This window comes from Macrobrachium rosenbergii, chromosome 1 (assembly GCF_040412425.1).
Source record: "Macrobrachium rosenbergii isolate ZJJX-2024 chromosome 1, ASM4041242v1, whole genome shotgun sequence".
NCBI lineage: Eukaryota > Metazoa > Arthropoda > Malacostraca > Decapoda > Palaemonidae > Macrobrachium > Macrobrachium rosenbergii.
Genome location: NC_089741.1, coordinates 46091959 through 46119303, shown reverse-complemented (window position 1 = coordinate 46119303; position 27345 = coordinate 46091959). Strand labels below are relative to the sequence as shown.

Genomic DNA, 27345 nt, shown 5'->3' with positions numbered 1-27345 from the left:
CAATATTCACACCTAGGATTAGAGCTTAGTCAGCACTAGAGGACTCTTGATTCACTGGTAGTTAAGAAGCAGAGAAGTACCCCTTGAACACTAGTTTCCAAATTGTATTAGTTAGGGGAAGGATGTTAGTTGACACACTGGCTGCAGTCATATTTCCCTCTGGAATGGTTTCACATTTACAGCTATGTAGGTTGTAGGAAATGGATGAAATCTTTCAAATAAATGGAGTTCAGGTGCTTATGTAAAACTGTCTGAGAGAAGAGTCAAGATTTAGACCCAATATCATCATATCAGCTTTGTGAAAGCAGGCTTGGGTGTTTGGAACCAGTTTCGGTACACAACTAATTTGTTACTGTTCAGTCATTTACATCCTGAAAGTATCAGTAGGCTACCTAATCTGATTTTGCCACTGCAATGCTGCACTAACACAATTAAGGGGAGAAAGTCCATAGTAGACCAGAGATCAGCTTAGAGATGGACCTGTCCACATCACTTGTTATCTCCCTGTTTGACAACAGCATATCTTTTGTGTCCAAAGTAATCCTCATTATTTTTAAATAGTCATAATGTTCCATGAAGGCTGAAGAGACGTTATTTAGTTGATTATATGGAGATGTCACTTTAGGTTATTATACAAGATGTTATTTTAGTTTAATTTATATAAAAATAAGGCCTATTTATATCTAGCATTCTGTTCTGCTGCTATTATATGACTTGTTTGACTCTAGGTTGCAGTATCAAGTGACTTGTTTATTTGCTCAAGTCTTCCTCTCTGGCCCCATTAGAGTGAGGTTTCTTGGTTCATATTTTCATAAGTTGTCAGTGTTAGTCAACATCTTCCATATTCTGTTATTTATCCTCTTACTTTCAGATTTTCAGGAAGACTTGAGACATGATCATGGTCTTGACCAATACTAATTTTAATTGGGCCTCTTATCATGGTATAGTAGTTCATCTTTCCGTAGTCTATTCTTTATGCTTAACAGCTGAATCCTCTCCTGATCCAAACCAGTTTGGAATGCAGTTCTTACATTTGTCTACAATGAAATTATTGCAAGGTCAAAACTGATGTAAGATGACCTGAAAGTTCCTTTAAAACACCATCCACCGCTAGGTCTTTGGCCTTGAAAACATTTGTGTTTTTCTCCACACTTTGATGGGATGTAGACCTAGTCAAAATCTTTGTTGATGACTTAGCCCAGTGAGAAGCAAGGGTCAGTGTAAAATTTGTAAAGTTCATGACCATCCCCAGTGCAGTTTCTTTCTGGTGTTCGTTTTTTTCATTAACAGAAAACTAATGTTACAAAAATCAAAATTCTTGTCTTGCAACCATACTTTCTTCCTAAGCCAATTCTAATTAGTGTAATACATAAAAGAACAAAAGTCCTGCCCAATAACACTATTCAATTTATGCCCCATAGATTCCCCAAACCTTAACCCCCCCTTTTTTCACAGGGATACTACAGTATAGCAAAGTTGCACTTATTCCTGTAGAAGCAAAAGCAATCTAAACTAAGGTCAGAAATACATAAACATAAGAGAACTACAGAAATAAATGTAACTTTTGCTAATTTGACATTTTTCATTTTTTTTTTTACGAGAATGGTTATCTAAATCACAGAAAATTAACCATCTGAATCACAGAAAATCACTGGAAAGCATAGCATTTTAGTATTTACAAAGGAATGAGCCACTCACTAATTCATAACTCAACATTACAATGTTGATAAATAGCAGATAATTTACAAACTGCAAAAATACTCTTTACTATCAAGAAAATAAACTATAAAACTTCAGTTTGTGATCAAAGACATTGCATACAATATAGGCATATGACTTATTACTAATACAACCTACACAAATGCTATACCTAATTAGGAACTAAAGTGAGAAAGGCATTACAAATACCACAGCAATAAAAAACTTATAAGGAAAAACAAAAATAGATATCTCTGCATGAAATGTGAAATGTTTAATTAACTGACTTTTATAATGCGGCTTGTCGATGAAATTGCTTTCAAATCAAGGCAGTTACTAGGGATCTTGCCAAGAACAATTGAAATTAAACCCACTTTTTATTTACAGTATTAGCAACATTTATAGTCTGATTTATAAAAAAAACCTGTATCAAAATGTTTGCTAGGAACTTAGTAGAATTTGGTCAAAGAATGGTGTAACAGTGGTGGAATGCTCTATATAGTACCAAATTTAATAATGCAATTGCTACAATGTTATAACAAACCACTTTGCAAAATCACTCGATGTCTATCAGAAATTGCAAACCAGACTTCAAAAACATATATTGAACTGTCTGCAGTTACTATTGGTTAATAAGAAAATCAGAATGGTAAAAATCTGACACTCCAAGTTAACTAACAATATTATCTCTGACTAGATATTAAGTTTCTCATTGGTGTTAAACTCCTTTTCTTATAACCCCCTATTTATCTAATATATACATATTTACATTCAATTTACCTCCTCCTCAACTGCAATCAATGAAATTTAGCCCCTAGTAGAATTAAATTTTGTAAATCTTAAAACAGCATATTGCAAATTTAGAAAAACTTTTACTATATTTAGTTTTAAAGTAGCATCAAAATTTATACAACTATGAAAATCTAATGTTTCAAGAGAAATTGATAAATGATAAATAATGGAGTACTGTACTATGAATTAGATATCACTTAAGGTGTAAAGTGACTAGGTGACTTTGGTTTTGAACCACAGAATAAAATTAATCACTTTTTGCCTTGTCAGTTTCTGCGCTACTGCTGCAAGCCACTTCTTCCTCTTTGGCTACATCCCTGCTGAGGCAAGTTGTAAGAAAGTTGTACACGGAGTTGGTGTACTCATCTGGATATTGCCTGTGGATAAAAATGCTTGGTATGATCATGTAGAAAGTCAGTGTGGTGATTTCTACACCCTTAGCTGTGCATCATACACCAGTTCTCTGCATACTGTGTACTTCAACTACTGCTACTGTCACATCATAAGCCCCTAAACATTTACTCTAATCCAAAACTGTTCATTCACTTTACACATCACTAGTTAAACTTTACATGTACAATAAGCCTTTTCTTTAGCCGCCAGCTTTTGCTTTAACCTCACTAGACCACTAAAAAATATGAAGAAAAGAAGTCCTTTGTCACTAAATAAGTAAAAAAAAAAAAAAATGTAATGTAGTTAGCTCTCACTGTTAATGTATTGCAGTGTTCCTTTCTACCAACTGTACTAATATTCGTTGTCCATTAGCCCTGTAGGGGGTTAGTGCTGTTAGTGTACTTTACATGGTACACTACAGGCATCCCTTCAGCCCCTAGATCTACCACCCAATAATTCTGACTATACTGTATCTATAATCAGCATAACAGCACCATATGGTCTTGATTGATATTAATTCAATTCAATTCAGCCCATAGCAGCATCCACTTTTTAGCCTTTTGCACTACCTCCAATTCCTGCTTCCTTCTCTGCCAGTGCTGTACAACCATTCCAACTCCCTCTTCACTTTGAATGGTCAAAAGTGCCCCAGTGTTGGCTTGACAGCGTAAGTTTCATATTATCAATCAATCATTTTCCATTAGCTTTAAAGAGAAAGCATGAATAGGATGAATGAGTTTTAGCTTAATTATTATCTATACCATATATACATTGTACATAATTTTTCTTAACATGAATTTCTATTCCTGCAGGAATGGCCAAAAAGTTTTGTCTATACAAGGGCAAAAAAATGGCACATTTACAAGTTGGACAGCTAGGTGGAAGAGACTGCATGGAATGGATAAATGGAAAAGACAGATGCAGATGCGAAAGTGCAAAGGACCTTCAGTATTGAACACAGGTTCTCATTCCAGGATTACTGTACATTGTAACCCTACAGTAAGGAAATACAAGAAAGTGTGCTAACTGCAAACTGTTATCACATATAATTGTTAGGAGTTAAGTTGAATGGTTTAGTTTGGAAAAGATGGTAAGTCTTCATAAAGAGAAAATGTGAGTAGATGAAACAACAATCAGAAGTTTTAAGTGTTAATGGAAAGCTCTGTATCATATAGAAACCTAGGAGGAGGTTATGATCGACTTGATAAGGAATAAGTTAATAGATTATGGGGGATGTAATGTCCACAATAGTTAAAGAGCAATACAGTCTGTGTATATACAAAAGTTACTAGTTTGGTTAAAATAGGACTTAGGACCTAATTAGGCAAGGGCCTCTTAGCTATCTGTGCCTTAGCTTGTTAGTTATCTGTGACTTAGACAAGGATTTGTCTTGTTTCAATGACTTCGTAGATAGTACAAATAAAATGCTCATTAGTGAGTATGAAGTTAAACCAAAATCATAGGTTTTAGAACAGAAGTGCTTATGAAGGTGAAAGGTGCCTTATATATGAAAAGTTGGTTGAGCCAACTTTTCTAGATGGAAAATACAAAAATGGTGTTTTTGAGAACAATTATTTTGCATCTGTGATAGAACAGGATAGCTGGAAAAAGAAAGAACCTAGGATATGAGGTAAAAAGTGTTTGGCAAGGTGAGAAGGGAGAAGATAAGTGGGTAAAATCAAAGAGAATGGGCAATCTTACAGGCCTAAGTGTGTGAATGAAAGACACCTACATATAAGACATTTGAGAATGTCTTAAGGCAGAGAGAAATGGTAATGTATGTGCTTTTCTTTATATCGATATGAACAAACCTCTCATTTTACTAGTGCTTATTGTTTGCTGTACAATACTTATTAAAGGGATGGAATTAAATCTTAAAAGTTGAAGGCTTAAATAATTATTTTATTCTCATGAGTAAACCTCACCGAGTCACTGCAGGCTACTAACTAGGTGATTTTTATCCATCATGCTCATATTTTATCCTGTTACCATCATCAGTTATTCTTCATGGAGAGTTCTGCTGCCTTGTTGCATTTATTATGGGTATGGGCAAATGATAGGAAGCATTTCTTTCCAAATACAGTACATATTAATTTAGGTATGAATACAGTATAGGGCATCTGCTGGGTGTTGATTATTTTCAGGACAACATAATTATGATATAGTACACAGTAATACCTCATGGCCCCCATATTGGGGGTCTTCTGTCCCATACCCTGTCTTCCAGCATCTTCCATGTTAGTGTCTTGAGCTATGGTGTCTGTGACGTTTGCTGCGTGTCTACGGCCGCAATATCCTCGGCCTAAACTATTCCTTCATTGTCCGTGCCTCTTCCATCATTTTCCACCCCTGGGCCTGATACATATGCTCCTTCCGACTCCTTTGTTCAAGCCTTGCTGGAGAGACATGAAGGTGCTCTTCTGAAGAAACTCTGCTGCTGCAATTTGAAGAAATCAGAGACATCATAGATCTCCTTCTCCCTCACAGTCATCTTCGTCTTCCGTTTGTTCCATTCCACAGAGGCTTTGGAGGAAGAAAGACTTCGTTGCCCCTCCTTGCAAGAAGATCTAGATGTGCTGGCTCTCCATCTCTCTTTTGTCTGGAAGCAAGACCAACCGTCCGTCAGTTGTGTCTCAGTTGGTTAATCTCAGCCGTATTGTGGCTACGGACGGCCGTATGTCTTCTTCCTTAGCTGCTGATGATCATCGCCTAGTTCCTGATTCTTGTGCAGCAACACAATCATCAAGAGAAGTCCCCTCTGGTCTCGAGGCTGTTGTGGGTCCCAAAAGAGAGATGAAAGCATTGTTGGGCTTGCCATGTTCCAATCATGCTGACAGTGTCCTCAATCTAGTCAATTCTCTCGTCTCTGGACGGGACAATTCTCTATGATCTGGCAGGTCATTTAAGATACTCTCTCCTCCTCTTCCATGACATAGACATTTTTATGCAACCCCTAATGTTGCATAACAATCAAGACGGGTAGATCCAGACTTGGTTTGTCCAAGTCCAGGTCTTTCCTGAGATCAAATCAAGGCAGAGGGCACCTCCTTTGTACATCAAGAGTTGGCCCCATTGGAGTTGACAACGTCTTTGGCATTCCAGGCGGTTTTGTGGCTCGATTTTTGGTCGACAACAGTTGGCAAGATTTCTTCGGCTGCCATGACTACCAACAGTGAGGAGAATGCCTCCTTCCTTAGACTACTGCAGTCTGGCAGCAAGACCAACTTGTATCTGGCTTACCTAACAGCAAATATGTGGGCCAATTGGTTATTGAAAAGAGATGCTGCCCTTTCTTAGACCTCCAGATACGTTGGCCCTAATTCTGCCTTAGCACTGAGAAATAGAACCGTTCTAGGATCTTTGGCACACTTTGCTAAGGAACAGGTTGATGTGGCAGTCAACAGAAGTAGAGCAAACAACAATGACCGTTTATTCCACCAAGCTGTGAATTATGTTTTCTGACCCTTCACACACCAATGTAGCTGACCTAGACCTCAGGCTGCCTCTTATTCTCCACCCACTTGAGAGATCCCAAACCATGCATGACCCGGCCTCATGGATGTCGCCAGCCTTCTCCTATCCCTGCCAAGAAAACAATTCAGCAGTGTCCCTTTCAGCCCTATTCTACCAAACCAAGAGAGGAGGCAGAGGCAGGGCTAGAGGAGCAAAACGCTAGAGTGGGTGCCCCTCCCCACTTGCTGCTGTTGGTAGCGGGGTGCCTGGTGAGTCATCGGGCAACTTGGCAGCAGCATGGAGCAGAGACCTGGATAGTAGATGTCCTGTGGCTAGGATATCTACTCCCCTCCGAGTTTCCTCCTCCTCTCTCTGATTGGTCATTTAATCTAAGAACTTAATGTTTAGGTCTTGCCAAAGGATCTGGCTCTCCAGAAAGAAGTGGAGAAAATTATGGAAAACAGAGCCCTGGAGATCGTGAAGGATCGACATGGTTGGGTCTTTCTGGTGTCAAAAGCATCAGGAAGACTTGGTTTAAGATGGAAATACCTCGCACAGTTCTAGCAGCCATCAGGAGGTCCAACTGAATGCTGATGATAGACCTGAAGGATGCTGACTTCCAGATCCCAGTCCACCGATTCTCTCTCAAGTTCCTTTGCTTCGATCTGGGAGAGAGAGTGTATCAACTCAAGATGCTTTACTGCCCCACAGGTGCTCACCCGTTTCAATCTGGGCTCATTCACACAGGATACGCATCTTGATATACCTCGACGACTGGCTGGTCTTGGTGAGGTTCCCGGGTCAAGTTGTTCCAAGTCAGAGATCGTCTACTCCAATTTTGTCACAGCTTAGGAATAGTGGTAAATCTGGAAAAGTAAAATCTTATGCCCAGCCAAAGAACTCTTTATATCTGAGCATGTTAATAAACATGACAGCGGTGAGGGTCTTTCCATCAGAGCGACGCACTGACAAGTTCAAGATCATCATACAGCCCTTCCTCTCCAGAGACAAAAACAACCAGCACGTCAGTGGCAGATCATTCTACGTCACCTGTCGTCCCTGAAGAAGCTCGTTCCTTGCAAATGTCTCCACCTTCTACCTCTTCAATGGAAGTTGAAAAAGTTTTGGTCCCCATCAAAGGATTCTCCCTTCTGAGTTCCTCTCTCAAAGGAAGTGAGACAAGGTGGCTGGATGACAGGAACCTGACCATAGCAGTGCCCCTTCACACTCCCCTTCCAGAGTTCCTTCTGTTCCCAAGAAGCCTCAAACGAGGGTTGGGGAGCACACTTGGAAGACCTCCTGACCTCAGGTGTGTGGGATCAACAAGATAAGGAACTTCACATCAACATCCTGGAGCTAAAGGCAGCTTTCTTAGCCCTTCAGGAGTTCCAGGAGGGGGTGACAGGGCACTCCATGGTTCAATGTCTGACAATACCATGGTGGTGGCATATGTCAACAAACGTGGGGGACTAGTCTCCCTTCAACTTCACGAATTGACAGTACAACTACACCAGTGGGCGGTGACTCACTCAGTGAATCTTTCAGGCAGATACATTCCAGGCAAGAGGAATGTAGTGGTAGATAAGCCGAGTCGTCAGGGTTGTGTTGGGGACAGAGTGGTCATTACATCTAGAGGTAGCGGAAAGGTTGTTCCATCTGTGGGGAAAGCCAGTGATAGACCTTTTCATGACCAGATATTGTTCTGGATCCTTGGGCCGAGGCAGAAGACGCTCCGCAACACCCTTGGGACAATGTAGACGCTTACGCCTTTCCTCCCTTTTATCCGATTTGTCAGGTAATCGAAAGAGTAATGATCTCTCAGAACCTTAGAATGACCCTGGTGGCTCCCTTGTAGCCACACACCGAGTGGTGTCCTGATCTTCTAGCTCTGCTGACTAAGGCACCGAGAGAAATTCCGCCCCAGCACAACCTCCTTTGCCAACTACACATTGAGAGTTTTCACCAGTTGGTAAGGCTGTGAGCGAGAAGCTTTTCTTGCAGAGCAGTAACAGATGTCTGGCTATCTCAGGAAATCTTCTCCAGCCTTGTACCAAGGGAAATGGGCTGTCTACTGTGATTGGTGTTGTCAACGGGGTTTCTCTCCAGTCAGAACTTCTACTCATCAAGTAGCTCAAAATCCCTTGGTGCCCAATGACAGATTCAGTCCTTCTTGATCCCCTCCCCGACAGACTTTGTTGGTAATGATCCAGAAGAATTACTTCCATCTCCTGTTAGGGTTCTGCGAAGCTACCTAAAAAGGACTCGATATCTGAGCCCTGGGTGTCGAAGACTTTTTGTTAGCACGGGCCAGAACAAGAAAGAGGTGTCCAAGAATACCATCTCCTTTTGGCTACATGAAGTAATTAGACGTGCATACAGTACCTCTTCAACTGCGGATGCCAATACAGAGCATGCAAGAGCTCATGATGTTAGGGGCTTAGGCCCTTCCATCACTTTCAAATATAATCTGTCGGTTCATAGGGTACTGAAGGCTGGTACATGGGTTTGTCAAATGACCTTCACTTCCTTCTACTTTTGGGACGTGGTCCATAGATCCTTGGACACTTTTTCCTTGGGTCCAGTGTTGGCTGCTCAGTAAGTTGTGTAGCAGGACAGGTTGTATCTTGCCTAAGATGTTGGTTATGAAAGTGAGAGTGAATGGGGAGGTGGCCTTCTTCCTTTCCCTTTCTTCTTCTCCTCTTCTGGCAGGCAGGGGAGAGATATAAGCCATCATTTGCTGGAACTGGCTAGATACAGGTGAGTGAGCAAACATTCTATTTTCTACTATGATTGTTCCTATACAACAGAAATTCTAGAAATAGAAGCTAGTCCTACACTCTCTTACAAGGGGAGAGAGGAATTGACAATAGAACAAATTGGTAGCTACCTAGTTCTATTGTCTCCGACAATTACAGGTTCTTTTCTTGCTTCCTAGACAAAATGTAGACTGGTATGCCCATTGTGTCAAAGCCCGGATGTCTGGCTGCTGAGTAATCTTTCATTTAACAGAACAGAGGCATACAACTCCTTCCTCTGCTCTTAACAACTGACCAGGAAGTGAGCCCAGGTGAGCCGAACCTCCAGTCGGTTCTGAAGCTTACTGTATCCTCCCAGCAAAAGTAAGTCTCCCCTAAGTAAAGACTGTCAGATTTGTACCGTATATGAACAAATGACAAATTTTTAATCAATTTGTATTTTTCATAACTTACAAAACCTAAGGTCTTTACATAAATGGCCCACCTCATGCCACCCCTCATACAAAATTACCAGGGCTGGAAGATAATCTTTCATTTAACAGAGCAGAGGCATACAGCTCTTCCTCTGCTCTAACAATTGACCAGAAAGTGAGCCCAGGTGAGCTGAACCTCCAGTCGATTCTGAAGCTTACTTTATCCTCCCACCAAAAGTAAGTCACCCCTACATAAAGACTGTCGGACTTGTACTGTATATGAACAAATGATAAATTTTTAATCAATTTGAATTTTTCAACCCTTACAAACCTAAGGTCTTTACATAAATGGCCCACCTCATGCCACCCCTCATACAATTACTTGGACTGGAAGATAACTGGTACATCACATCACACAAGAGGGGAAGAGAGGTCAGACTCCCCCTACCCTCTCCCCACTGGCTATCATCCAGGTGCCACCAAACTTTGTTCTGTTTTTAACTGGATCCAGCTGCCACTTCGAGATTTTCCCCTATGTGAAGACCTTAGGTTTGTAAGTTATGAAAAATACAAATTGATTAGAAACTTAACCATTTTGGAGCTCCTGACTATCCATGGGGTGGTGATCTGGTGCTCTCAAAACACCCTTGCCAAATTTTACCTTTGTGAAATCATCCATGAAACTCACCTTATTTTTGTTAGGCCCCATTGTAGTGGTAAGCCATGTACTCTTAGAAGAAAAGGGGCTGAATCAGCTACTTTCCATATTCTCATAATTTGTTCCTCAGTTGCTGAACACAGATGTCTTTTCTACAGTATTTGCCTTACGTGCTGATATCATTCTCTGGGTTTTTCTTCCAATGCAGACTCATTGCTAATGGAAATGCCCCTCATCAGGATTTTTCTGACTCATGGAAGCACACATTTTGGACTTGGCCTTGCTGACTCCCAATCTTTTGTTCCTGGAACTGAATTTCTAACAGCTGTCTTCTTTTCCGGGCTTCAACTACTTCCTCCCTCATAAATGATGATTCAGGCTACTATGTGATTAATAATTGATAATTATAAAAACCAGGTATTATCTGGCTAGTCTTCTTTTCTAGAGTTATCTGGCATAATTTTACTGTACTAGTTTCTCAATTTGCTGATAGATGGCATTACTAAAATCTGATCTTTTTAGCTTGCCTGTTTATTCTTTCCCTTCTTGCTTGTCTTGTCATTGGAGGTAGCAGTCTTTTTGGCCAAGGCTATATGCTCTGTCCTTCCACATCTTGAGTACTCTCCAAATTGATGGCCTGTGTACCAGTTGTAGGTCATGTGGTTCCAGTCCTATGCCTTCAACACTAGATGATTCTCACTTGTCCAAAAAGAAAATTCACAGGGATGTCAACTGGATTTTTAGTAACAACCATTATATGGCCATCAGGATAAAGTAAAGTTAGCCTTGTTTTAAGCTGTCAGTGTGCTCGTGCCACACTGGCCTTCCTGGGTGGTGCCTGCTGGACCCAGCCTCCTTTGCATACAATCACATGGCCATCAGAGTCAACGGCAGTTAGTTTACAGTACTTTTAAGCCCTCTCAGTCTATTATGTACCTGGGCATAAGGGAAAACACAATTCAGGTTCTCACCTGGAAGAAGGAAAACTGTATCTTTCTCAAGTAAGTCCATCTCTTTGCTAGGAAGTCACAGTGCAAAATTTACAAGTAACAGTGCAATATGTATAAGTCAAACAAGAATATTTAATAAATAAAAATGGTAAAATTGTGTTTTTCTCCGATGTCACCCAACCTTGAGAAAATTCTTAATGAAAAGAATGCAGTGATTACGCTTTTTACATCATAAAGTATACCATGTGCCTGATATTTTTTCATGATATATGATCTCCCATTTGAAGTTTCTAAGATGTCAACTCATGTTGACAGTAATTGCTTCAAGTGGACAAAACTTTAAAAGTACATGAATAACATTTATAATGTTTATAACATACAAACCAGTATTTTTATATGCACATTTTAAAAAGTAATCCATTAAAAATTGACAAAATTAATCAATGAGATACCATTAGTTTTTACTGGTAATAACAGCATCTACCATTAAATTTGGCTTATACTATGAATAAAGAGTTAAGCAATCAGAGTAATTAAATGCAGTGACCAAATGTACAGAGAATCAAGGAGTGGGAGCATCAAACTAGTCCATTGAATTTATGACTATAACTTAGGGAATGGGCAGATGTTGACTAACATACTTAGAAAGCAATAAATGATACTTTACTACAGACACACAACTATGAAAAATGCTATGGAATAAAATACCAGGAAAAACTATGCTCCACCAGACCTCAATCATAAAAAAAGACACTTACAATTATTCAAAAGGCAATCAGTTAACATGCAATCAAAGTTTGGCATTGTAGACAGTAGAGAAAGTGCTACTAACAACCAGAGATTAAACATACCATTACATACAATAAAAAAAAAATTGTTTAGCCCTTCAATATGCCTATAGTTGTCATACATCATCATCAGTTTTCAACTGTTGGGTTTGTGTTCCTATTTTATGTATCCCATTGAATTTTTTAAAAATTTATCAATATAATGCTTCTGTGTAATGAGTCATTTGAATGACATTCAGGAGGTGTTTGGGAATATGTTCCAAGAATTAGGAAGGGCTAGGTACTACATAGCAATGCTAAATAATGCTATACATGTACAATACTGTATATACATTGTCATAACTTCTCATTTTGTTGAGATAATATTTGTATTGCAATTTGTAGAATACACATGGAACTAAGACAAAGTAATAACTATTAAGCTCCGAATGAGATGAAAAAAATAATTCCGCACACTATACGTTGCAATACCTGGCATGGACAGCAAAAACTATTTTTCACAATTCTTGCCAAATATTCTGCAAGTTTATTTCCTAAAATTTGATGAATATCTTTTATGAGCAAAGTAAAAGAATTTTTGCTCTCAGCTCATTTCACCTACACCTTTCCAATTATAATTTTTGGAATTTCTCCTTTGATGGCCATACTAGAATAAAGTACAACTACAGTAATTAGGTTCAGAATAACCATGAAAATCATTCACCAGTCATCAAAGAAAAATATAGCTCAGCCCATATGCAACCCAGTAAAAAACTAAGTAGCTTCAACTAAAGATGAATTTTAAAATGGCCCAGAACTCTCAAAGAGTTAGTATACCAAATGGCATTACGATCAATCAAATTGATAACATACGAGATACTGAAAAAACAATGAAAAGCACAAATAACATTAAAACAATATACATTTTGTCAACACAGAGACTGACAGAAAGACAAGTAAAAGCAGCTGGACAAAACTACAGGAAAACATGATATAAAATGGAGTTAAAATTACACTACAATAAAATGAGTGACTCCAACCAAGCAGGAGGGTGGGCCAATCACAATACTGAGTGATAAACTGGTATGAGAAAATCACAAAAATCTAAACAATACCAGCTTGATTTATCATCACACTATAAACCTAAACCTGATATATCAGTGAAATAAAGACATATTTTACTACAAAAATAATAAGTAAAAGCTAGTTGTTTTCATTTGAAAAGTAGTCGGCTTCAAAAAAGTAATGTTATCTTTATTGATATCAAGCACATGATGATGCTGGTACAGGCTAAAGAGGAATCCCCCTATGATGTAGGTAACCTAACTCACTAGCTACAGTACGCTATTAAAGCCAATTTAAATTCATTTAGCTGATCTAGACTATTAAGATTAAAACGACAAAAACATTCCAGAGGTTTGTACTAGTCCAAGGCCATGCTATAATCTTTTTCTTTACTCTGTTTTACTATATGCCTTTACATAAGGTTAAAACTATTCTTTGAATAAGCTAAGGTTAAAACTACTCTTTGAATAAGCTTTAAAAGGATTCAAAACTTTGTATATGATGTGGAAATTCAATACGCAACAATGACAGCTTATCCCAGATTCAGTGACTGAACAGAGGGCTTAAATTTCAGTGCACATAATCTATACTTGTAGATTTCTAAGACTACTAAATATGATTCATATGTTTCACTGTCAGTTTGTGGTTATACCACTATTGGTTCTCTTTGAAACAGTGTAGTGTGAGAATCAAATAAACATTATCACTTCTGCTAATGATGCCTATAAATATGTGTTATGTTTGTCTATATCAATCAGTTTTATAGAAAAAAAATCATCACATGCAAAATGCTTTCACCTTATAAATAGTAATATTACTTACCTATAATGCTGAACATGTTGAGAGTCAGTCCAGCATTTTGTCATTACTGGAATGCCTAATTTTTGGCGTTCAGCAATGAAAAACTCAACATCATCAGAACTTATCAATTTATCTGCTTTAGAGTACAAGAAAAGCTGAGGACATCTAGACTGTTCCTAAAGAGAGAAGAAAAATGACAAAATTATAGAACAAAGCATAAATATAAATACAAAGTAAAAGAAACAAGAAACAACTACTGAAAAAAAATTAATCCACTTCATGATTTTAAAATTTAACTTGTTTTCAAACACACAAACTATAAAGTAACACAGCCACATACCTCAACTAATGCCCATGGAGGATGTTTTGGAAGTTTGCCTGAGATGATTGTCCAAAGCACTGACAACACTCCCCATCCCACCAGGTAAATCACCATCCCCAATGATGCACAAAGCTTCATCCACACCGATCCAGGCGTTACTTCATAAATGGCAGTTGCAGCTATAAAATGGAAAATTGTTTATGTTTAATTAAGTGTGCAATGAACTTCCAAAAAATTAGGAAAGAACACTTTTGTCAAATTTGATAAGTGAGTCTTGGCGTTTTAAATAGATACGAATGACTGAATGTCTGAGCACATGTAATATCATTCCTCTAGTTACATGGGAACCTTTGTACCTATATTTTTGACTGAAGCCTTTATTCTTCTACTGTTTAATGATAATAACTCTGGATAAAGGTTCACTGACACTTGAAATTTGTTCACTTTGTGTTCTTACAGTAGCTAACCTACTTTTGATCTGGTTCACCTACCTCAGTCTACTTAAATGGGGTGAAAAATTAGTTAAGAGCTCCTGAAAATGAAATAAGTACAACATAGGATTCCAAACAAACATGAAGGAGACAACTTTTTCAAAAGCCAAAAAACTTTAAAGTCATACACATGGCAAACTGTCTCAATTGCAAAACTAATAGATAACTTTTTAATTTTGTATGCAGTATTCATAAAACAATGGAAGGCCTGTTATATTTAATTAAATATGTATATAACTGAAAATACAGAACAAAAATTTTTACAATAAAAAATTTTGTCTACAAGCCCATTACACATAATCATAAATAGCCTTACTCCATGTGAAATGAACCCAGTCATGTTAACCTGAAAGATCTTGACATGAAATTCCCAGTGCTCATGCAAGAGCTAGGTTCCATTGTCCCACAGGGCGATGCTTCTCATTCACCATTGTACCTCCAATTAAAAATCACAGCTTTCTAGGGAGGAGGAAGCAAGGAGTGCACCTAGTGGTAGAACATGACTTGAAGTATATGTCCCAATGAATAAGCATCAAGAGTTTTACAGGTTACATGACATACATAAACCCTTGCATAAGTACTCAAGTAATGCCAAGTAACTGCTCTAAGAACAGCAAAGAGCTCCAGATTATACTTAAAAAGTTAAGGAGAGCACTCAACCTTCACATGCCTTTGTCTTGAGTTGCAAGAGGTTCTCCTATGAAACATCTAAATAACTCTGAAGTAACCTGCTTCAGCCAACAGGAAATGGAATTTTTCAAAATACGATGATTCTGGGAACTCATGTGAAAGAAGAGATGAGAAGGAGAAGGCTGGATTCCACCCACAGGACATATAACTTTGGAGCTCTTAGGAGAAAATAATGACAAGTCTGGAATAGTAAAGGAATCCAAGAATGGGCTGGTCTTTGCTAAAAGGATATGTTTTAGCAACAAACTCTATGACAAGCCAGAAACCTAATTGAGGACCAATGGTTATACTTTGCCTAAAAGGGCAAGGAGCCACTAACAGGCTTAGAGAAAGCCACAGCAATCGGGAAACAGTCTTGAGGGTAAAATCCATGGCAGAGGTATCTGACAAAGGTTCATTAAGAGGCCCAATGAGGCTTCACAGTACCAAAGTTAAGTCCCAACTTACAGGTTTTGACTGCAACACATTACAATGTAGTGACTTTGGATAACTGCAAATTTAGTGCAAGTGGGATTACCTCAGAAAACATCTCCAAGCAAGAAGTCTTGAAAAGTCCAAAGTGAGATCTGTGAACCACACCTATTGTTGATAACAGGGGCTGATGAGAGTTGTTCCAATGTTCTGTGGTACCTGAAAGTTCACTAGAACCAGTTCAAATAGGAGAAATACATAGACTAACTAGAGTGGTACATGCATCTATGCACACTCAGACATGTCTCCTGCAGCATTTGCATGGTACTTTCCTGACACTACTTTTACTTTTGTGTCATTTTCAGTCACCCTATGCTTTGTTTTGCTAATACCCATTTTCAATTCTCTCCTCTTAAGTTCCATTCTCCTATCTTTATGACATTTCTACAACCTCTCCTGGCTCTGTTATTAGTATTGTCTAGTGCATATACCAGTTCCCAAAGCCTCTTTTTTTCACATTCATTGCAATGACGAACACAGCGGATCCTTGATGGGAATAACTTTAACTTTAATTTCTTATTTGTTAACCACTATTTCCACTCTAGAGCTTGTGTTGTGGTGCATACCATCTTAAGCTTATTGATTTCTTCTTGTATCCTTTGCTTTTGTGGTAACTATTTAAATATTTGTCTTGCTCCATAAATATGTGGGATAACCTCTTCCCCTTCACATGGTACTTCTTCTACATGTATCTCATTTTAAAGGCTACCTCTGTTGTTGTTTTCTCTGTCACAAATCTATAGTAGAGGCTACCTCTGTTGTTGATTCCTCTGTCACAAATCTAAATTGACTAAAGTTGATTTTCACAATCTTCTTCAGCCATTAGTAAAATAAATTTTACAATATTTTTGTAACATACTTGAAAAAAGAACTTGCAATTGCTGAAACAAAAACAAACTTTTTAAAACATTTAGAAATTTGAGTTTACTGTTCACAGAAAGAGCCGAAGAGCTGGATGGGAGAGAAGAATGAGAAATACTGTAGAATGAAACTACCACATGGAACATGACTAGTTACAAAATCCTGATTCCAAAAGCCCAATTCAAGATTAAATGCAAACAACATAGGAGGGCAAGAAGGAGGAGGAAGAAGAAATATGGAAGGCAGATCATCAGTATTTTTGTCCAGTGATAGAAAAGAGAAAGAGTAGGTGAAACAGAAAAATGAGACACACCTACAAAAACGAGAATGGAATTACACAACGCACCATCAACAAGTCATAAAAGGTTATGCTTTAATCTTCCTGACATTGTAGGGGGTTACCATCTACAGTGTACCTTGCACAACACTCTGTGCTGTACATTGTACTAAAGGTTCTTTGCAGTAACCTTTTGACCCCCAGCTACTCTCCTTTCTCCTATTGCTTCTCATACTTTCCTAAGGTTTCTTCCCACCAAGCTGTCACTATTCAACGTATATTGGTCAAATTGTCAGTTTCCATTTAAGAACAAATTCTTTAGGTGGTAGCCTGCCACAACTGACAAAAAAAATATTGGATTTTGTAAAATAATAATTTGTATTTGTACAGAAACATGTGAAGGACAGCATTTGATTTATAATGAAAGTTATGATAACCATACCTTTTATAAAGGAGAAAAATTTAATTCAAAATTCTTAAAAGCACCTACAAAATTTATAAATTACTCATTTGAAAAGCAATTCCTAGGACATTATGATTCTGTCTGTTACAAACAACATTTTTTGTGATGATATCTGCATCTCAATATTTTAGCTACATGAAATTACCTGTAAAGATGCGTCTTGGTGCTGGTGTGCTGTCAAATATACACCCTCTAACATTGATGGCTGGAGCATCTGTTTCTCCCATAGCTTGGCTTATATAATAATACAGAGTTGATCCATTATTGCTCATCATGTGGAAAAAGACAGGATGATTATCTAGACTCATGTCTTTCAACAAGGACAAGAGTTTGCGAGCAATTGCCAGAAGCTTTATATCTGGTCTTACAAAAAGGTATGATGTTGGAGATGTGTACCTGATTGTAATACATCTGGAAATAAAAAAAAATAAAAAAACATAAATAAATTGCAATTCAGTACTGCATGGTACTTTAAAACCACATCATTTTACCCGTCAATACCATGGGGGAATGACGATGAGTTAGCTCCTGTGTGAGTGTTAGCAAAAACAAAGTAATCATACACGAAAATCAATCATATTAAGCCCAAGTTCAGTTGAAAATGTCCTAAGAAACAGTCTTTTGTCTTCTAGACAGAACAACAATCATTCATGCACACATCACCTAGATCCACCTCTTCACTTGATGTGTCCCTAACTGCTCTTGATGTACTTCCCGTGGTTTCTGTTCTGGCTGTGCCTGCTGTTCTAACTGTGCCTGCAGCCCCAAATGAACCTATTGCTTCTGGCTATGCCTACAGCTACTCCTGTTTCTGTCATTTCTGTGCCTGTGCCTTTACCTTCACCTGCTTTGATTGCTGTTAAAACACTGTCCTCAACCATGTTACCCACTCACCAGATCCATCTCTTCTAGTTTATATGCCTGTTAGCCTGCTTTTGCTCACATAAGACTGAAGATATCCCATTGCCCAGGTCCAGTTATCAAAGGCTGCCTTGGCCTGTTGGCCTACTCAAGGGGTGGTGCAAGCAGAGGGCTATCAGCAGAGACTATGGTCACTGTAGTGGGGACCACTGATGCTGCTCAAGACATCCCTTGTTCATTCTGGATCACTCATTGGGCAGGTCCAAAGACCACTGGGGCCTTGCAATTATGGACTCTGATTCTCTGATGAATATATTTTGTCACATTTTACAGCTAGAAGTTTGCAGTGAATAAGAATATTTTCTAAGGTTTCTGCCTATACTACATCTATTTTAAGCTGCACACTTGAAAATTTTCTGGGGGTTCATGCTTTTCTGAGAATCTGTCAAAAATTTTCTTGGGATCTTTTGTCCTCTTAAAAATTTCCGTGCATTATGGTCATACCCTGTTATTGGATGTTTTAAGGATGGACAAATACAAATGGCTAGAATATGCATGCAATTAAATGCATCATGATATGTGGTTCTCAGTTGAAACAAAGGGAAGGGTTCAGTTTATACATGGGTTTTGCTCAGTGGACATCTCTGCTAAACTCTGTTTGTTTTTTGTTATTACATATAGTACAAAGTCATTGTACTGTACGTAAGTCATCACAAGCCCTGAGAAGGCTAAAGACACCAGCAAGGCTGAGTCTATTGTGGATGATAGTGTCTCTGGGCAAGTCCAGGGTCCTTGAAGGTCAGTGATGATGACAAGGAGATAGTGGAGGAGCACAACACAGAGATCAAACAGAAGAACTCCTGCACTTCAGAGGGAGCAGCAACAGGAAACAGCTGACGAACTGTCTTCAGAAGTGAGAATGTCCCTAGTTCATTAATAAAAGAAATGTCTGCACTTTGGGGGAGGGGGTTAATAGAAAGTTTCCTTGAAAAATATCACCTGAGAAAGCAGTGACAAATTGTTATAAACCACCTGAAGTACTGTATCATGCTATATCTTATTTTAAGAACATTTCAAAATGCAGACAAACACAAACACCATTGGACAGGTTTTAGTGAGAAACAAATACAGTGAACCTCAACAAGAAAACAGTATAGACAAAAGAGAAACAACCTGAGAAGCACGGTGGCCTGCCATTTTTATGAAAGTGGACTCCCATTCCAAACAATAATATTTCTCATCCTTATTATTTTTCTCACCACTTACCATATATGCCCTCAACTCTCCAAATTACAGGAAAAGTCCAAAGAAATTTGCATTTATTTCATCTATTCATATAATTTCTGCATGGTAAGCTTGTTAAATTCAAGTTAAAATGCTTTTATATGTTGTACTTAAAGAGGTCTGGAATAGATTAATTCATTTTGCTTGGTTAAAGGACAGCCTTCTGGAACAGAATATGTAAGTCCTTTAACAGAGATATGAGTCTATCTGCATTAACCATCAATTCCTTTAAAGTAGAGCTTGAGTTTCTCTCCATATAACTTAAAGAACTCACTCAGTTCATTCTCATAAAATTTTTGGAGGCTACAGGCAGTCCCCAGTTATTGGCGGGCTCAGTTATTGGCGATCCAGTTTTTCTGCGCATATCAGCGCCAATAATCAAGTATTGGTGCTGATACATACCTAACACAGGTGCTGATAACCAAAAATTGGTCATTTTTGGCGCTTATCGGCACTGATAAGCACCGAAAATTGCCAAGTTTTGGTTATCGGCAATTTCTGCTTATCATCACGCCATTGGAACGGAACCCCCACCAATAACCGGGGGCTGCCTGTATTTCCTAAAGTTTGGCTAAAATTTAGTTATTATACAAAAGCTGATGTATAATAGCCTAGGCCAAACAAGACAATATTATGGTAACCCACATAAGCTGTCATAAGAAAAAATGTAAAGCTAGGTTTGATCATGGGCTACCTTGTAAAATAAAAAACATAGGTTTAACCTAAACTTAGGCTAAACTTATGAGGGCATGTGACAGTTTCTGGGGAAACTGCATGTGGAGTGGGGCCAATACACAAATTGTGCTTTTGTAAGGACACTTGATTCTCAAAATCTTGATTACTGTTGCATACCACTCTGAGGCTACCTCCTTAGGCTAGATGGACTATCTGCGTCTAATGCCTGGCTCTAAGTTTCTAAACCTGACAATGTGGAATAAAATGTCACACTGGTATGTAACCTAATGTTATACCACAACACAAAAGCCAAACTGCAGCATCTTCTTCATGGGGAATTGAGATGAAACTGATGTTCATCTGACAGATATTCTGATGTCATTTGGCCATTAGACTGACATGGGATGAAGGGACACCACTATTTTGGAGGCACCTCTGTAATTTATCACTGCCACCACATGAAAGTTCAATAAGAAAATGATACAAGATATCAAGTCATGCCTAGAAACTGGTGACTAAATCAAAACAGTAAATGTATCACTAGCACTGCCAGGCCAGTGATGTTATCAGGTGCTGTTACAGTACCAAACAGGCACTGTTGTTTCAGCACCCCCTGCATTGTGTTACAATCTGTTCTGCAGGTCAGCCAATGAAACCAGACAAAAATTTGTAAAAATCTGAACACCACTTTAGCCATTAGGTCTGAACTACCAGACTGTCTCTGATCTGAGTACTTAGGGACTCCAGAGTGGTAGAAGAAGCAGGCTTTGATTTTATAACATAGTTTAACATGATCACTGAGTCAAAAACTTTATCCCTCATATGTTGAGTCCACTTTCTTGAATCAGAAGCTTTTTTCTCTGACCATTATCCCCTCTTATATAATTCCATTACAACTTGGAAGACAACAAGAGCATTTGTTACACTAAGTCATGGCTAAAAAACCTATTTTCTTTGGAGTCATTTTAAGATGATATAAACTTAGGACATATTTCCCCAAAAATATGAACAGGTTCCTCTTTATAACAACATGTTTAAATGGAAAAAAGGAAACCAGGGGTTAGACCCATAGTACAAAATTCAAAACTAGAAAATTCAATAAAATAGCTAAAGATTAAACACTGAACAAATTATTTCACAAACCATCACAATATTTAAAAAAAATACTGTTGAATAATAAAGAGCTTAAAACACTGTACATTCAGATACTGTGCTTGGCATTCTGACAATCCTCACTAACACTAGTAATAAAGGGTATTTTAAAGCTAGAATGCCTACAAGAGAGTTAAATATTTAAAATTTTCCATAGTAAAACAGTATACATATACTGTACTGTTTGACAATGAGACAAATGAAAAACTGTATCAGAAAAGTAGATTCACCTTATAGACATATATTCTGAAGTACTATCCAACTTGTTAGACATAATACTAAAACATATTATAGGTGTTAAAAAGAACAGTAAATAAAAAATGTAACTGTAGATTTCTGGTGTCCTACTATACAGTATTTTATAATGTACAATACATATCTGCAGGTACGAAAGTTTATAAGCCTATTAATTAATGCTTTAACACTGCACAAATTTCCCAGTCCATTGCTCTCTAAAATTATATAAAATATGCAGTTTAAAATGTCTAAAGTAGTACACACCCTCGTTGATTATAAATGCTGCTGTACTTGGCTAGATGTTGGTCTTTGGCACCCAACCACCCCAAGAGGAAGACTACAGGTTCCTTCTCTCCATTTGCTCCATTCACAAACACATAATCATCATCTTCCCTGAGAAAAAACATTGGCTATGTAAGATTTTTACATGGAAAACCTTTATAGTAAATTGTAATTCAATACATTACAGCTATGAATTGAAGTTAAGGCATTACAAAACCATGATTATGTAGCACTAACAATAGTTTTTATTCCTTTAATTTATGGTATATAAATAAACTGGACTATATAATTAAAATAAAAATTAAAAGGTTACTATAGTCCCACCTCTACACTGGCTTCAGGAATGTGTATGACTTCATGAGAGTTACACATCTTATCCTTTTCTGAATGCCAAACAAATTCATCCATGCTGCATAATAATTACTTGATGTTGCTGTGGGTTCATATACAGTACACCACAGTTGAATAACATGAAAAGTTATGGTGAATATGTTTGTATTTCACCTAAATTTATTTATAAAAATTTATAAAACTGAAGTATTACAAACATAAATTATTTTCTAAGATATCTCCCTTTGTTTGGAGATACAGAACATCACAGTTCTCAAACAACATAATCCACACCCTACTGATTCAAACATTAAATAATTTCAATATACTGTATCAAAGAATCCAAACCATGGTGCTGCACTTTTTCACTTCAGACTTCACTTGACAATGTGATTGGAATAAATAAATAAAAACTACAACTAAACATATTGCTACTCACAGACAGAATGCATACTCCACAGGGGAGAGAGTACAAACAGAGAAACTTCAGTTTCTCATTGCAAATGAAGAATACAGTCTCAATTGAAAGGGTATGATAGCAAAATACAAAATACTAAAGTTTGCATAGTAAATGTACTATAAAAACTGAAACTTTCCAAATATTTTATAAACATTACAGTATGCTCATAAGTAATTACAAACCAGTTTTACCTATGCTGAATATCAAAATGAAAGTAAGAATTGGGTTTTTAAACTATCAATTTGGTAGTTTGTCAACTCCAGAGTATGATGAATGAATAGTAACATGGGTGATGAAGATAAATAAAATTACACAAATTGGAGTTATGAAAATACATTTACAACTTCGTACACATTTTCTAAGGCGGGATAAGTGTGCATTTCACAAATCATCAGTTACAGTACTGTATTCTGTTTATATTATTGAATTCTCCATTTAGAAAGGCATGTAGCATGACAGACTCTAGTGCCACAAATTTTGCTGTCATGATTAAAATGTTAGGATTTTTCTATATACTATACACATATGCAGTACTGTGGTGGAGAGTTTTTCTCAACACACTGTCTCTTCAAGGCTTATTTACGATTTCATAAATAACATTTTAAGAATTTATAGCCCAATGAAAGTGGATAACCATATAATTTCCATACCCATTATAATGAAAATAATTTGGTAGTATGAACTATGTTAACATTGGAATGTTCCTGGCATCCACTGTTAACAGTCTGTCAACTTTCATCTTGGTTAAAGTGCATTAGCAGTGTTACTGTATAATAACCTTAGCAGTCACAGTGTCATACTATGAATAATTTACTGTTGGTTTTCAACCACCATTTATCAACTATCATATCACATGAAGTAGTCAGGACCTACCTATGAGAAATATAATCACTTCTTTGAGGAGCCTAACTTGGTAAAGAAGCTGCTGCTATTCTTAAAAGATGAATTACCCACAATAATCAGACAGACTGTTAGTAGTGGGTGCCAATGACATTCCAATAGTTCATACTGTATTACCTAGTCTACTTCTAATCACTTAATTAAAATCACAACTAGGTCTGGGTACTTATTAAACTAGGAACTAGACCAAGTGTCTGACTATTAAGACTACGCACAGCCTAGTGCTTATTGAGCCTACCTGACCACCTACCAGGCTAGTCTAGCTAACTAAGACGTAAGTCTGGTGATTTGGTGTGGCCAATGAGCCTAGCCCAACATTAAACAGAGACAGCCTAACCAATAAATGCCAATCAGCTTGCAAAGATGGCCAACTTAGCCTATGCCTAGTAGAAATTTCAACACTGAGGGGAGACTTCTTTAAAAACTTAGTTCATACAGGGTTAATGAGGTGTTAGTAAAAGAGAAGTGTCTATTAATTCTGTTGCATAGTCAGGTTAAATTCTGTTATTAATAAAACCCTCAATTTTAAAATGATGCCCTGGTTGTAATGGGTTAACAAGCATTTCTGAAAAATATCAATACTGTACAGTACAATTTTCATTGGCATCACATCTACTGTATTTCACCAGCTTTGGAGATCCTGTTGTTATAGCAAACATTTACCAGTTAATATATATAAATTTCTAGCAAATAAGGAATCCATCAGGAATGGTCAAATAATGGTCATTTTGTTATTCTTATGGAGTATGAAGACAAGAAAATACAAATGACATAACTAGTGATAACTTACGAATATTTCGTATATTTTTTAACTTCATCAAGCAGTTTCATAATGACTTATATAATATTTTTGAAGTCTCTGGTGCTTATAGTACATTTGCTCAATTTATTATTTTCCCATTAATTTTATGATTCTATGTCTAATGTAATAGTTACAAAACTTTTTAACCCATAAAAACTTCACAATGTCTTTCTGTGACTTTCTATAATATTTTTGGATATGCCAACTATTCCTTCTTACCAGTCTCAAGTTACATAGTGGGTGTCATATCAAATGGTGTCCAGAACAGACAAAGAACTCTTAGAAACAGTTCCAACTGGAGTTTTAAGTGGAAACAAAGATACCTTAAAAAGCTTAAATAAAAGCTTCATGTAGTAATAGAAAATCTTAAGTTCTAATGGTCATTCTAAATAAAAAGATTTGTACGATACAATTCTAACCTAACGGAAGTCTTATCAGGTAAATTCACCAACAAGTATAGTTGTTACCTTTCATTTTATATGTGACAAATCACTCTTGTTGGATACTAAACCATAGGCCCTATGTAGAGAAAGAACTAACAGATCCTTAGATCACTTTGTACATACCATTAAACCATAAATCAACTGCAATTTATGCAAACTGGATGGTAACTCCGACAGTGGGGAATCACCATCCTACAGTTATTTCTCAAGAACATCTATATACACGCAAGATAAATATAAAAAATTCAGCAATACCTCTTATGATATGTTAAGGAGGATCTAGGTCACACAACAGGTAAGACACACTGCTATGGGTTAGGTTAGAATGTGTTTGCAAAGGTAAGGATGCAGTCCTGTATTTATGGTACTTGAGTCAGGCTAGGTTTCCCATCCTGACCAAGCAGGGCCTGGAATCCTATGTATTTTGCTTAAATAAAATTTATTCTGCACTAGGTTAAGTTTGGTGAGGTTCAGGGGCCCCATCAGAGTAGGGTATACAGCTCCAAGTTAGTGAAGGTTAGGAAGAGGATGTAGCCTTGTTTCTGTCCTTGACAAACCTTCATGCTTCGTATCTTTTTGTTACCAACTAGGCTACATTCATGAACCATATATTTTTCATGCAGCTTATCTTGTAATTTATTTCCTTTCCTGTTTGTGCAATCCTCTTGTATTTGGTTTGAAACAACCCATAAACCATACTTTCCTACAGGGGTATTTATGTATGGAAAAAGGGGTGCAGGAAGCACAAAAACAACTAGCTTACACCAGAAATGGTAAAACTGCAGACTACTACCAAGGCCTGATTCTTGCCAGTCACTGACTAAGATATTTGCTGTTTTGTTTATGTTTATGATATTTACCGTCTTTTTTTTATGTTTTTGCATTCATCATAAGGTGCTGGTACTAAAAACAGCATCCATTTTCCACATAAACTGGTAGTTGCTGAGATAGAGGGCTGCAGCTGTAGTCTGCCAATTTACCTCAGCATAATGTTCCTAAATCCATAAAAATACAAAAATTACTCAGATAAATACAAACTGTCACTGCCTATGTCTAACAATGTACTGCAGACTACTATTGTGGCCTGATTTCTGCCAGTCGCCTCCTGGAATAGGCTGTTTACTACCTTTTACATATGTTGTTTATTAATATGTATTACAGTAGGCTATATAAGATATTTACCCTCCTTTGTTTATGTTTTAGCATTCATCCCCAAGGGGCTGGCATAAACACTGTGTCCATTTTGCAGGCAAACTGGTAGTTACCAAACTAGAGGTGCAGTAGTAGTCTGGGTAAATGTCAAGTAGACAGCAATAGAGATTAGATAATTTTTATGTTTTTACATTCATCACGGAGGGGCTGGTACTAAACATGGAGGAAGCTCCACAAGAGGTTGTTTAGTACCAGCCCCAAAAGGATGAAAGCAAAAACTTAAACAAGAGACATTAAATATCCTGTTATCTTTGTAAATTTCTCAAATGATCTTGCCCATACTGCATTACATATACCTACCTTTTGGTAAAACTTTACAATAGTTACGCGGCCTGATTCCCGCCAGTCGTCAACCGGGACAGGTTTCTCATACATAAATAGACACCATTCCTATAATGGCAGGCCCTAACCTGGCCTGGGAGGGGGGGTTCCACCCCTCCTGGACTCCCCAAACAGGCGGTAACCTGTCCCAGTTGACGCCTGGCAGGAATCAGGCCGCCGCACAACTGTTGTAAAGTTTTACCCACCTTTTTCTATATTGTATAGCCTAAAAATTACATAAATGAATGATGTCTTTATGAGGCTGTCTCCTTTACACTTACCATAGTCTGTAGTTTCACTAGAAACTGATTGGGTCTAATCACAGGCTAATCAGCTGGCCTAATCTACGATACAATATGGTAGTGAGAATTAGACATTAACTAAACTAAATTAGGCTTGGTTTTGGTTACTTTTACTTAAATTTAGGCTATGCAAGCAACTTACAGACACTGTTCAAAGGAATAGATCTCATCTACCCTAGCTTACCGTAGCGTAAACGAACATAGCCTAGCCAACTGGAGTAGGATACATAGCTTAGTCTGAGTGTGGATATATCAAAATCTACCGCAATTGACTTGTAAAATTATGGTGACCTTGAAATGATCTTCTGGACTACTTACTTGGATCCATCGGGATAAGTTTCCCTCGGGGTCGGTGTTGGAAAAGTTATGTAATACTCCAGATCGTCCTCCATGTCGTCCTATGTATACTTCGCTAGACCCGAAATCCCTTCAGGTTACTTGCCTAAATCTCTTCAGATTACTTGTTTACTTCAAAATAACCTTTTTTTCTAGCCTTTTAACCCTCCTTCGAGCCTTTTCAGCTATTCATGCCGCTACTGAGCGCACAAATATGTGAAGTTCACAACATTAAACGGGAACGAAAAGTTTGTCGTCTGTTTGTTTACTTTTTGGTATGTCTTCATGAACAAATGAATCACTGTGTGCGCACGTCAGTTCATTCAATATTTGGCTCTGCTTTTTGTTGTTTGGCAAGGTTCATATCCCCTTTAAGAGAATTTACGGCTTGAAGGCTACAGGTTTATGGAGAGCAGTGCATTATCGC

The 27345-nt window shown here is 37.6% G+C and overlaps 1 protein-coding gene and 1 long non-coding RNA gene across 3 annotated transcripts in view; one reads left to right on the top strand and one right to left on the bottom strand.

Moving 5' to 3' along the window:
- The window catches only part of LOC136832168 (uncharacterized), a 19130-nt gene extending 11663 nt beyond the window's left edge, over nucleotides 1-7467 (top strand). The window contains exons 3-4 of one of the 2 annotated variants that reach the window (XR_010851111.1): nucleotides 2761-2886; nucleotides 3696-5423. This is a non-coding gene — a long non-coding RNA (uncharacterized lncRNA). Of the gene's footprint in view, nucleotides 1-2760; nucleotides 2887-3695 lie in introns of both variants that reach the window. The other variant, XR_010851112.1, reaches the window with a different exon arrangement.
- LOC136832120 (transmembrane protein 53) lies at nucleotides 1579-27345 on the bottom strand. The gene is made up of 6 exons (XM_067092827.1): nucleotides 26901-27345; nucleotides 21795-21923; nucleotides 17467-17732; nucleotides 14087-14247; nucleotides 13768-13922; nucleotides 1579-2867 (listed from the first exon to the last, which is right to left on the bottom strand). Exons 1-6 carry the CDS (start codon nucleotides 26972-26974, stop codon nucleotides 2738-2740), a joined length of 915 nt encoding a protein of 304 aa, XP_066948928.1. The 5' UTR covers nucleotides 26975-27345; the 3' UTR covers nucleotides 1579-2737.

Coding starts and splice junctions, on each gene's coding strand:
- LOC136832120 (XM_067092827.1), bottom strand. CDS start 26,974: ATGGAGGACGATCTGGAGTATTACATAACTTTTCCAACACCGACCCCG. Junction 21,924..26,900: donor ACTTATCCCGATGGATCCAA/GTAAGTAGTCCA, acceptor GTTTTTTCTCAG/GGAAGATGATGATTATGTGT. Junction 13,923..14,086: donor CTCCATGGGCATTAGTTGAG/GTATGTGGCTGT, acceptor TTCTCTCTTTAG/GAACAGTCTAGATGTCCTCA.